We start from the raw sequence: 13,753 nt of genomic DNA on the forward strand, positions 1-13,753 counted from the left end.
GGAGATACATAAAGTAGTAGGGGGGATAAGGTGAATGGTTTAGCCTTTTCCCCCCATGGTAGGGAAGTGTAAAACTAGAGGGCATAGGTTTAAGGTAAGAGAGAAAAGATTTAAAGAGGACCCAAAAGACAACTCCCCCAACACACACACAACAGTAGGTATGTATATGGAACAAGCTGCAAGAAGTGGCAGAGTACAATTACAATGCTTAAAAGTAATTTAGGCATGTAGCTGATAGGAAAGTTTAGATTGATGGGCCAAATGTAGGCAAATGGAACTACTTCAACGAGATAGCTTTGTCAGTACAAGTAAAATAGGCTGATGGTCCTGTGTCTGTACTATCTTAATCGACGTATAAGGGTTCCCAACCATTTTTATCCCAAGGACCAATATCACTAAGCAAGAAGCCTATAGACCCCAGCTTGAAAACCCCTGCTCTAAGATATTCTACTCAGTTTGGTCCAACTGCCTGGGCACTTATGCACTGCCGTCAAAATGAGTTTTTCCCAGTTTGGTTATACACGACCAAAAAATAGCCTGCTTACCTGAAGTCCAAGCAACTGAGCAAAGAAATTTGATCCTAAATCAGCGATAACAACATAAAAAGCAATGCATGTCCCCAACATCAAGCCAATCAAGCTATAAAATAACAGAGCAAATTGCAATTAATGTCTTAACAATAAAAATCCCTTCATGTCATGTAAGCTATTGTTACAGTTCAAGACCAGATCAAGTAATATGAAATCATAACCAACAAGGAAATCACTGTCTTAAGCTGCACTGTACTAAATAACATCTAGCTAGAATGGCAAAAGGCACCAATACTCCTTTGAGATTGCCATACAGAAACCTTTGGAGGAGAAATGCATTTGTGCAGATATTAGATAAAAATTAGATTATGTGGTTGCAACATGACAACAAATCGAATAGCCTACTAAAGTCAACCATCGTGGTAGTTATTTCAAGATTGATGGTATCAACTGCAATGAAAGAACTGCCTTTGTAGAATACTTGTAAAACAAAATGTCTGTCATGAAAAAGGTATAGGATTCAGTGGCGTGCAGTACAACTAAATTGAAACGATGCAGCAGCTGAAGCCAACTATCCCAGATGAGAGCAAATAAATGTTTAACAGCTCATTTCTTTGTCTGGTTTTTAAAATTTCATTTCAGATATGATACAGGGTTTAAAGAAATACAAACCACAGACACAGAAAAACACATTAAATATTTGTCAACTAAAAACATTAGCGATTTTAAAATTCCTCTAATTTAGGTGTATTCCCCTAATTGCCACAAAACCTCCTTATTATAACAAACAAGTGCACGGCACACATTCATCCCAATACAACGAGCTTTTGTTAGAGAACAAGATGTGTCTTTACTGTATAAACTGGCATGAATGTACTTCTCTGATTTTTCAGTTTCTAGCTCAAAGGAACAATTTAAAGTTTTAATGGTAATTTCAACATTCAAGCATTATCCATCACACTCTCTGGGCTGAATGTCATTTGGCATATTTGTGACCATCTGGGCAGTCATTAGCGTTTTCCTACAGCACAGATCCTCCTTCCTCTGTATCAATTTTGGTATGGTGGATTAGGCAAGACTGAAAAAAAGCAGAAGTAGGCAAGCAGAAACAGGTCAAGATGTTAATGTGGAAGAAGTCAGAATTTAAAACAAAATAACTGAGATGAGGAAGAAAAACAGGAAGAGAAAGGTTAACTGAACGTAGGATCCTGATGAAGGATCTTGGTCCGAAACGTCGACTGTACTCTTTTCCATAGATGCTGCCTGGCCTGCTGAGCTCCTCCAGCATTTTGAGGGTGTTGTTTGAAGTGAAATGTTAAGATAAATTACCAATAAATTACCAAGTATTTCAGTGCCAAATTTTGGCTAAGCAATTGGTCATAACTAGAATATCTAGATTTTATAATTAACATTGTGTGTTATGGAACTAATTTGGGAAAAAAATGTTGTACAAAGTCAATCAGTTCAACACAAATATATATCAAACATAACTCCTACATGATGCAGCACTTCTGCACACCTCTGGTGTACCATTAAACAATATGGCACAATTGTGGATCTGCCATGGAACCAATTGTTGCAAATGACACAAAAATTCATATGGTAAACTTTGACAAAATAGACAAGAAAATTCATTATCTGAAGACATCAGCTGTTATTGGCAAGGCTGATCAATTACACCATATACTAGAGTAAGAGTATAGTCATTCACTTCTGATGCAACCCATTTGGCAGGGACACTGGGAATCAAACTGGAAAGTATCGTAGATTAAGAAGACCATAAGACCATAAGACAAAGGAGCAGAAGTAGGCCATTCGGCCCATCGAGTCTGCTCCGCCATTTTACCATGAGCTGATCCATTTTATCCTATTTAGTCCCACTGCCCCGCCTTCTCACCATAACCTTTGATGCCCTGGCTACTCAGATACCTATCAATCTCTGCCTTAAAGACACCCAATGACTTGGCCTCCACTGCTGCCCGTGGCAACAAATTCCATAGATTCACCACCCTCTGACTAAAAAAATGTTTTCGCATTTCTGTTCTGAAAGGGCGCCCTTCAATCCTGAAGTCATGCCCTCTCATACTAGACTCCCCCATCATGGGAAACAACTTTGCCACATCCACTCTGTCCATGCCTTTTAACATTCGAAATGTTTCTATGAGGTCTCCCCTCATTCAAAGGATATCTAACTTGAAGCATTCAGATACTAATGTCATAAACACTTTCCTTTTATAAACATAGATCATAATGCACACTTACAGGTCAATGTCCGCATGTCATAAACCAGTCTGGCAAAATAGCGCACTGAACAGTTTGCTTTCTATACTCAGAAAAGTGTGTCAGAATGAGCAAAAGTTGTCTGCCTTAGTTTGGAAAGATTCTAGATTGCCTAAACATCTTTTAACTAAGCACTATTAAGAACATATGTTATATTGAGCCAGTACAAAGCTAGATGGTGAAAGGTCACTCATTGGAAGCATTTTTTGAGGAAAAATACAGAAATCATGAATTTAAATTTCAAGTTCTACCACTTTATTTCCATAAAATTGTGGTAGAATAACAGTATCCTGAGACAATACTAAAACAAAAATTAAAAACACTTTTCTACGATTTCACAAAGCTTTATTTCAACTAAATATGTAAAAAAGATGTCAAGCAGTACAGACCTGTCCTTTCAGTCCAAGGCAATTACACTCTAATTACTGAAGAAAGGAAGTCTATAATTAGCAAAGAATAGTGTTCTACAATTATTCAGCTGCATAGATTAGATGTCAAGACTGAAATATTACATTTTAAATTGTAAATGACCTCTGGAGTAATGTGATCAGAGTTTTAATAGGATGCAAGCGTTAACAGTTATCAGTTGAAAATGAAAGCTTGTAGATTTCATGAGCATTTCTATCTTATATTTTCCTTTTCCTCTCTGAATATTTAAGATTTTAAAAGCTGTATAATACACTTTCTTGCTTTTCATTAAGTAGGCATATTTCACTTCTGCCAGAGTCTAACAAAACATATGAAAATATCATACAAACTAGTCCACGACACGTACACCATAATAGCACTGAGGGCATTTATTGGATTTCCCATAGAAGATGAAATCAGCAAACAGCTTTGGCCAGCATTGAAAAAATAGTCTGAAGAATTTCTCTGCAATCCCCAGAGGCAACTAAAACAAATTCATTGGTGACTGAGACACCCAGCTCACCACTTCTTTGCACGCACAGTTCTGAGGAGACACCGGATTATGTAGAGGGAGAGCGAGTACAAACGAAGTGAGCAGGGGGCAGTCGGCATGCGTTGCACTCCACAGTCCCAAGGAGACACCAGATTGCATAGAGGGAAAGGGAGTTTAAAAGAAGCAAATGGGAATATTCAGCACATTTTGTGTGCCGCTTTCCAGAGGAGACACTGGATTGTGTAGAGGCAATGTTTAAAAGAAGCAAGCGGGGGCAGTTGGCACATTTTGCGCGCCACAATTCCCAGGCAGAAAATGGATTGTGCATATTTAGGCACTTGGCAAGGACAAATAAAATGTTAGGTTTAAGTGGAGGGGCCATTGTGGGAGAGACCACAGTGTGAGTGGGCCGGTGTTGGAGTGGGGAGTTGAGATTTTAACTCATTGGGGCTTTGGCAAGTAAGAAGTTAGGCCGTAGGTAGATTTTTAAAAAATTATTCTTTATTTCCTTTTTATTGCACATTTAGAATAGTGGGCATGCCAGATAGGATACTGGGCTCCTCACGCAGAATGTGGGAAGTCATGAAGACCTCCAGTGTCCCTGATGACTACACCTGCAAGAAGTGCATCCAGCAGCAGTTTCTAACTGCGTGAAGGAGCTGAAGCTGGAACTGGATGAACTTCAGATCATTCAGGATGTCAAGGAGTTGATAGACAAGATATACAGGGAGTTAGTTACACCCAAGGTGCAGGACACATGTAACTGGGTGACCATTAGGAAAGGGAAAGAGGTAAGGCAGCCAGTGTTGAGTACCCCTGATGCTGTTCTCAACAACAGCTATACCACTTTGGGTACTGTTAGGTGGGGATGACTTAGCAGTGGAAAGCTATAGTGGTCTCGTCTCTAGCACCAAGCCTGGGTGTGACTTGGGGGGCGGGGGCGGTGGGTAGAAGAGGAGGCAAGTTGCAGTGACAGGGAATTAATTGGTTCAGAGAATAGAAAGGAGGTTCTGTGGACGAGAATAAGGCTCTCAGATGGTTTGTTGCCTTCCAGGTGTCGGGGTCAGGTTCATCTTGGATCAAGTACAGTATTCTTAAGTGGGAGGGTGAACAGCCAGAGGTCATGGGTCATGTCGGTACAATATGGATGGGGTGGGTGATGACGACAAGGTCCTGCAAAGTGAGTTCGCAGAGCTAGGTGCTAAGTTAAAGGACAGGAACTCCAGGGTTGGATCTCAGGATTGTCACCCATGCCACGTGCTGATGAGGGCATGACTAGGAAGATTATACAGTTTAACACATGGCTAAGGAATTGGTGCAGGAGGGAGTGCCTCAGATTTTTTGATCACTGGACACACTTCCAGCAAAGATGGGACCTGTACAGAAGGGATGGTTTGCACCTGAAATGGAGCCGGGGTTTGCAGTCTAGAGGCAAATTAAGGTGGACAAATCCCCACTGCCTGACAATGTGTTCCCTCAGACTCTGTGGGAGGCTTGTGCAGAAATTTCAGGGGCCCTTGCAGACATCTAAAACATTCTTAGACGAGGGCGAGGTGTCAGTGGATTTGAGGATAGCTAATGTTGTACCATTGTTTCAGAAGGCTCGAAGAATAAGCCAGGAAATTATAGGCCAGTGAGTCTGACGTCAGTAGCGGGGAAGTTAGTGAAAAATATTCCAAGGAACCAAATATATAATTATTTGGATAGATAGCGACTGATTAGGAATAGTCAATATAGCTTTGTGTGTGATTGTCGTGTCTAACCTACCTTAGTGTTTTGAGGAAGTTACCAGGAAAGCTGAGAAGCGCAAGGTAGTGGATGTTTTCTACATGAACTTTAGCAAGGCCTTTGACAAGGTCCCACGTGGCAGGTTGGTCAAAGACGTTTAATCCCTTGGAATTCGAGACTGCATTAAACATTGGCTTTAGGGAAGAAGCCAGAGTTAGTAAAAATGGTTGTCCCTCTGACTGGAGGCCTGTGACTAGATGCGTGCTGAAGGGACCAGTGCTGGATCTGTCGCTGTTTGTCACCTATGACAATGATCTGGATGAAAATGTGGTAAACGGGATCAGCAGATTTGCAGATGACACCAAGATTAGGGGTATAGGGGACAGCAAGGAAGACCATCAAAGCCTGCAGCGGGATCTGGATCAAATGAAAAATGTCAGGTAGAATTTAATGCAGACAAGTGTCTGGTGTTGCACTTTGGGAGGACAAACCAGGGCAGGACTTACATGATGAACAGTAGTGCAACAGAACAGAGGGATCTGGGAATACAAACCCATAATTCCTTGAAAATACTGTCACAGGTAGGTAAGGGTCATAAAGAAAGCTTTTGGCACTTTGGCATTCATAAATCAATGTACTGAGTACAGGAGTTGGAATGTTATGTTGAAATTGTATATGATATTGGTGAGGCCAAATTTGGAGTATTATGCCTAGTTTTGGTCACTTCCCTACAGGAAAGATACAAATAAGATTGAAAGAATGCAGAGAAAATTTATAAGGATATTGCGGGCACTTGAGGACCTGAGTTATTGGGAAAGGTTGAAAAGTTAGGACCTTATTACATAGAACATAGAAGATCGAGGAAAGATTTGATAGAGGTACCAAATTAGGAGGGGAATAGATCGAGGAATGGCAAGGAGGCTTTTTTCCAACTGAGGTTAGGTGAGACTAGAAGAGGTCATGGGTTAAGGCCAAAATGGGAAATTATTAAGGGGAGGCGCCAGAGGGTGGTGAAAGTGTGGAACGAGTTGTCAGTGCCAAGTGGTGGATGTGGGGTCGACTTCAACATTTGAACAGGTACAGTACACGGATGGGAGGAGTATGGAGGGTATGGTCCGGGTGCAAGTCAATGGAACTGGGCAGATAAATGGCTTGGCACAGATCCGATGCGCTCAATGACCTGTTTCTGTGCTGCAGTTTTCTACAACTGACTCTATAACCAACCTACCTTGTGCAGTTTTGTTGGCTTCTCAAGAACTAATGACCTTCTTGCCAATCTGCTCAACTTTAATCCAAGTTGAAATTAATTCAAAAGTTTGCAAGTTATGCCATACCATCACCAAGGTCCACTTGCTCAGCAAACCTGTCCCTTGATCTGCATTGACTTCTGGTTCCCAAGAGCTACCAATTTAAAATTATTGTGCTTTAATCTCTTCATGGCTCTGCACTTCCATCTATCTAACTTCCTCGAACCTGTATCAACCTGCAGGTAAGGGCAGGCCTTGTGTAGTATGCTATCTGACAAGGTGTGCCCATGAAGCAATAAAACTTCTGACAGCCAGCAGGAAGGATTTACAAGGCACTCGAATATCTGATATTCAAAACAATTCCTTAAACAGCAATTAACCAAATAAAGATCAACAAAAATTAAATCCGTGAAACCAGCTCCATTATAAACAGTAAACTATTTAAATTGTAGATTACGTGATATTTACCACTCTTTGCAGCTGCTTCTATCCATTCAAATATTCAAGTTCAGTCTTCCTGTGTCAAACCTAACATCGAGCAGATTCAGTGTGGTTGCTGGGGAATTCAACGATTTTCTGCTCTACTTGTGCAATTCAAAATCAAAGCAGAGGTGGGAAATCTCCAGAACTATGCAAATATGTTGTCAATTGTGGGAAAATTAAAGCCAGTATTTTCCACCATCATGCTAGTCATCAAACCGCCTTTAGAGATGCTTCCTACATTAGTCTTGCATTATACGTTTATATACAATGAGACATCTCAAAGTCATTTTTTGCAGTTGCAATAGCCTTGTAAGATTGACCTCAGAGCTTTCAAGAACCAAATATTACAACAACTAGGTCAACTTCCAGATACATGGTTCTACCCTGAATGGTTACTTTTTCAATATCCCTGCCTAATTAATGTAGTGAACTGCTCACATTCACAACCTACCATTTCTGAGTATGCACCTAGTTCCATAGCCAATCCAAAATCTGCGCATTAATTCCACAGGGTTCTTTCTTCTTTACATCTATTTTACTGTAGATCATTCAATATGACTGGAACATAATACTAACATTCTATTAAGAATTTTAAACTACCCTTGAAGGATGAGATCTTAGCCAGAGCAGTGAATAAATTAGCCTTTTATTAAGCAGATTACAAATGTGCAAAATAAAATCTACAGCAATGCATCAGAATTATACATTTTCAAACTAATATTACTTCAATGATCAGAAAATTTCCATCTTTAACAGCAGCACAAAATAATAGCAAATTGCTCAGTGACGAAAAGCTAAACAAGACTCCGCCATTTTATAAAGAACTTATTAATTTTTGAGAGAACAGAAATAGCATATCCACTTATGTGGAGAAAAATAACAGTGCATTACAAATATTTAGTAAGAAATTTGAAACATTTAGCTAGCATTAACGTTTTAAAAGTGCCACACTGAAGAATGTCTAATATTGCACATTTTTCAGCATGTATGAAAAATACTGAAAATCTGAGAAAAGGAGATGGAAGTGCAATTTTCCTAAACAATGATTCTTCCCTCAAAAACCTATAGAAAAGTTCTCCACTGCAGAAGTAAAGTCAAAACTAAATATTGCCAACTTAGATATTGAAATGTGACGTCTCCCCCAATACTTCCCAGCAGTTTGGCCCATCACAACAAAACATCAGGGTTAAACAAGTGGAACATTCCTTACAATTATGACAATCTTTATCATTTTCAATTAAGTGGCAAATTTTATGCTTAGCTTGAGCTGTGAGATTCATACAAAAAAAGTTATCCCTATTCATGTATTCACAAGGACCCTTGCTGTTAAGCATAAGTATTTCATTTTATCCGTCGTAGTTTGATTTTATCCAAGGTTCCAGTGGTTAAAGGCCAATGAGTTAATTCACAATGGCATTGGGTTCTACAGATGACAGTTTCTTTTACCAAGAACTACCAATTAGTCTTCACATATAAAGGGTAAAGTGCATAGCAAAACATGTTTCAGCTGATGCCTTTCCTCCAACATGAAATGCATTATTCAGATACTTCAGAATGGCAAGCTTTTTCTGTAATATGGATTTGAGTCCCTCAATGACAGATATCATGTTGGTAATATCTTGTTTTAATCTGGAAAGCCTCATTTAAAAGAAAAACATTTTTGAAAGCTACAATGACTGTCACCTATTTGATTCATTTGAAACTACTGCACTGAAAATTTAAGAGCTTTTAACAGTAGTGCAAGCTACCTTAACAAAATATCATAACTTAAAAAAATAATTTTACCTTGTTTCAACCAGCATTTTGCCTGCTTTTCCATAGGCATGAAAAGCTATAAAGTTGAAAAGCAATTGGTTAGAAATCATTAGAGTGCCAAACACTTACATAAAATTTTAAGTTTTCATTGCATTTCATAAAACATTTGTGCATAGTAACTGCACTGAAGGAAAAATAATTTGAAAGCACATGCATCTGTGACATAGGATCAAGCTCTGCTACATTCTCTACTAGAATTGTAAAAGCAGTCTTTTAGTCATGAATCACAAATGCTAAATACTATTTAAACACAAGTCAATTCTGAAAATTGATTTGTATCCGCTTTGCTCGAATTTTGTGCGGGAGGAGGGATTTCTTTTTTGGAGGGGGGCGGTTGATGTGCCTAATCTGTTTTGCGCAGGAGGAGGTATTTGGGGGTTGATATTGCTCCTTTTTTTTTGCCGGGACGTGGGATTTGGGGGCTGAAGATTGTGCTGCCTTGGTTTCATGGCCACCCAGAGAATTGAAACATTTCAGAGTTGTACACTTTGATAATAAAATGAACCCCTGAAAGTAGCTAAAAAGGTTAAAAAAAAAAGTACTAACAGGCACTTTACCAGTAACAAGCCACTCCTATGTTACGGATTTTTGGGTAATAGAACTACACCCTGACAGAAATCACAAATTGCTACTCAAAATTTCAAGATACAGAATTTGCTGAAACAGAATTTATGCACAATACATAAATAAAAAATTTTGCTCTTTAAACTTGTGTTTCTTGATATGTGCAGATGATGCAGCTTTGTACTTGGAAAAACTACAAGATGGAAAACAAATCACTCTCCTGTAGCTGCACCTGATCTCCTATTCTATATTTTAAAATAATATTTTAAAAGGAAGAGGTGCATGGATGAATATCCTTAAGCTATAGTATTGCTCTGTGGAATACTCTTGTCTCCAATGAAACCGTAATAAATCCAAAACAATAAAATGCCCATTAAGCAGAATTAGATACAGTACTAGACACAAGCCAACTGAATTCTGGTAAAAATTTAATTTGCTGTATCAGCCATTTTAAGTACACGACAAGAGGGAATGTTGCCATATGATATCAAGACACCCAATACCTTGGCAAACATATATTTAGCTTCATTCTGCTTTGCATCAGTAAGCAGCATAGTAAAAATCTGATAATCAGTCACATTCACTACTTTGGAGGTACTCGGTCAGCAGATTTTCCAATAATGAAATAATATTCCTATTAATACCTCAACACATTTAAGACACTTGAAAACAACAGTAATGTGAATGTTGCAGTGAAGCCAGTGAATTGAAAGAGAAAGTTGGATTGCTCTAGGTGCCGAGCTGATCTGAAGAGCTTGAGAGCAGCTTCGGGCTGGGTGACAGAATCTGTGCCCGAAGCAAGTTGCTGGGCGGCGTGGTCTAGGCCTGGTTCCTAGTGCAAGGTACGACACACTGTTTAGACAATTTAAGAGCCAGCCCAGATCAGAGGTGAGAGCTGATTTTGTTTGCTCTCCATATTTTTCACTCCTCTCTCCTGGGCACCAGAGCCTTCAGCTGCTCCGTAATTGGGTCAATTTAAACACAGGTCCAGATAGACCGAAAAGACAGTGTGTCGGCTGGGATGAGAACCGATTTCACTCGCTCTTCGCGATGGTTAACTCTATGGTGCTGAGGCTGTAGAGACTGTCCCGACTGCTGTACTCTGTATCCCCAAATATGACGAACTGATAAGTGAGGCTTTGGGCCTACTCTGGGCTGCTCCAGGGTTTTGGATCTGAGGACTCAATTTTAGTTCTGAATGCTGTTGTTGTTCACTTTAATTGTTTGCATTATTTTTTCCCTTTCTCTTGCGCATCGAGTGTTGGTCTTTTAATTTTATTTTTATTCTTTCTCTTTAATTGGGTTTTTTCAGGTTTGTTGCTTGGTGACTACCTGTGAGCAAGTAAATCTCAAGGTTGTATAATTTATACATTCTTTGATAATACTGTAAATGAATCTTGAAATGAGCCCATAAGCAAGGGGAACCACTGGATTTCTGAACGGATACCAGATGACCTGAGGCGTGAAGACTCAGTAATACCACTTACCGTCACATGATTTTTATATTAAAGATACAGGTTCAAGAATAAGACAAGCAGCTCAGCCAACATAAGAATATACCATCAACAGTATTACCCAAATAATATAATTCTAAGTCATGTGCTGCAGCACAACTTAAGAGGTTGAAAAGGAAATTACAAATATTAATGATCCTGACGAAGGGTCTCGGCCTGAAAAGTCGACTGCGCTTCTTCCTATAGATGCTGCCTGGCCTGCTGCGTTCACCAGCAACTTTGATGTGTGTTGTTACAAATATTAAGTTTATAGATAAATATTCATTAGTGACATATCCCCAGCGTTATCTTTTCATTAAGGATCTTTAGAGGCAGTGTTATGAATCAAAAAGTCAAAAGTAGCACATGGAATATAAGCTTACACGCAATAAAGAAACAGACTTAAAACACCTATACAAAACATTGGTCAGGTCATAATGACATGTGTTAAGTTCTCCTCCCCACAACCTCCTTTAAAGTCAGCGGTTTCGCTTAACCCAATTGTAACTTCTTCACTAAGAATTATTTGTATTCTCTCTCTTGAATCTCTTAACTCAGCAACTTCCCATGCATTGTGATTTAATTCTTCACCTAAGCTTTGCTCCTTTCCATTTACTCAGGTTTTGGCTATTATCTTCACTTAACTTTGATGCACCTAAACTCCCCCGAGGACATGCCCTCAGTTTTGCCGTTCCCAAGTTCTGCTCTTTGAAGAGATTTTCTCTGATTACCAGATATCCAAGTCCGACACAATAGTGGTCCTGTAATTTTGACCCCATTTTTAAACTAGTTGTCCTTAATTAAACTATAGTTGGGTTTCATGACCTGTGACCACCCATAACCTCTTCTCTAATCATCACCTCCCCTTCCCTGCCAATTTTCCAAACAGATGCTACCTTTTTCTTGAGCCAGAGCCCATTATCACTCACTACAAACAAATGCTAGATCCCATTCTCTTCAAAGCAATTAACAAGCAGTCCTTGGCACAAAATCATTTAATTCTACGTACTTCCTAACAGCCATCCAATATCAAACCTCCCTTTCATCTTTAAAGTTCTGAAATAAATTGGGTTGGATTGCATTGATTGTTCCACAGAAAAGCATCGGCAAACATTACAGCACATATCAGTGAGCTCCAGACTTGTGTGCCTACACACTGCAGAAAAGAAGTACAAAACATATTGGAAGCAATTCCACTCCTGGATTCATCACTAAGTCCAGCTTTGGCCCTGAACCTTTTGATGATATGTTTTCTCTGCTTTACATCAGGACTAGTTGCAGAATATAGCCAAAACCTATTTGTTCGAATGAAAATCAAACTTCAATACAACTTGGTATTTTTCCCCTTTTAGTTAGTTTTTAAAATTTAGAAAAGGTGTAATTTCATTAAAACTATTATTAATACAATTTCATTTAAATTCATTTAATTGCCTCTAAATGCCTTAGATTAGTAGAGGCTATTACAATAAAGAATGGAAACAGCACAATGAGGAGAAAATCTGCAGATGCTGGAATTAACAGAACAAGCTATCATTAGATCGATCCAGAAAAAAAGCACCTCATTCTATGCCAGCTGAAGCTTAGTCAGAGCATGGATTATTCTGGAGCACACCTAGCAGCAAGACCAACAGGGAAGTGAGAGTAGTATGGCCACTGGATGTACATGCAAATATGTGCATTACATGTAAAGCAAATGCAAGGTGCAAACAGGATTGCACATCAAGTGGTCCCAAGTCACCTCACCAACTCCTGGCTGAGATGGAGGTAGTCCAGAAACACAAGTATTCCACCTATGTAGTCTGGATGCTGTCCAATCCCAAAGCTTAGCTGTATCAAATTTGCAAAGCTGTTTCTTGATTTTAGCCAATTATCAAGTTACATTGAACAATACCGCCTGCAAAGGTAGTAACCTCAAAAGGAGTTGCAGAGAAAGTAAAACTTTTGCTGCACTAAGGATACAAGTATAACTTTTTGAAGAAAAACACTGAGGTTAGAAGAGGAAATGGCTTGGCACTCAGGCTAGACATTCTCCAAAATGGTCAGCAATTAATTCAAGTGCAAAGAAGTTCTAATGCAGATGATGAACCCCACCCCCACGCCTATCATATAGGTGAGAGAGTTTAATGGTGTAACTCACAACAAATAGTGGTAGTTTAGGTTTACAACTTGCACTTGCAACTACTGGCCTGTTTCAGACAATGAGGATAAATAACATGGAAAGCTCTTGAAAAACCTGCTTGACAGCAAAATTAACCCAACACATTAAATAAAAAGACATTATCTGCACATGTCAAGAAATGAGTCAAAAAAGGAAAAATAGACAAAAAATTGTTTTCACACATATTTTGTATTTAATGTTTACTCCCACATAAATTCCATAATAGTGAATTTTATTCCATAACTTGGATTTTTGGGTTGTCTTAGAGTCAAAGTTAGACAGCACTAAATTGATCTTTCAGCTCAACTCACCCATGCCAAACTTTGCCTACCTAAGCTGGTCTTGTTTGGCTACATTTGGCCCAGTTCCCTTTAAACCATTTCTATCCACGTGCCTGTCCCAATACACAGTGCCTATAAAACTAATTCACCCCCCTCCCCAAGAAGTTTTCATGTTTTATTGTTTTACAACACTGAATCACAGTGGATTTAATTTGACTTTTTTTTGACACTGATAAACAGAAAAAGACTCTTTCCACAAAGTGATCCAAATTA

General features: G+C 39.1%; 1 protein-coding gene across 1 annotated transcript in view; it reads right to left on the reverse strand.

Moving 5' to 3' along the window:
• slc38a10 (solute carrier family 38 member 10) overlaps positions 1-13,753 on the reverse strand; it is a 118,420-nt gene that overhangs the window by 90,793 nt on the left and 13,874 nt on the right. Inside the window, exons 3-4 of the mRNA XM_063074457.1 lie at positions 8,955-9,000; positions 546-639 (exon numbers count right to left, since the gene is read on the reverse strand). Of these exons, the coding sequence (XP_062930527.1) occupies positions 546-639; positions 8,955-9,000 (140 nt within the window). The remainder of the gene's footprint in view (positions 1-545; positions 640-8,954; positions 9,001-13,753) is intronic.

This window comes from Mobula hypostoma, chromosome 22, assembly GCF_963921235.1.
Source record: "Mobula hypostoma chromosome 22, sMobHyp1.1, whole genome shotgun sequence".
Lineage (NCBI taxonomy): Eukaryota > Metazoa > Chordata > Chondrichthyes > Myliobatiformes > Myliobatidae > Mobula > Mobula hypostoma.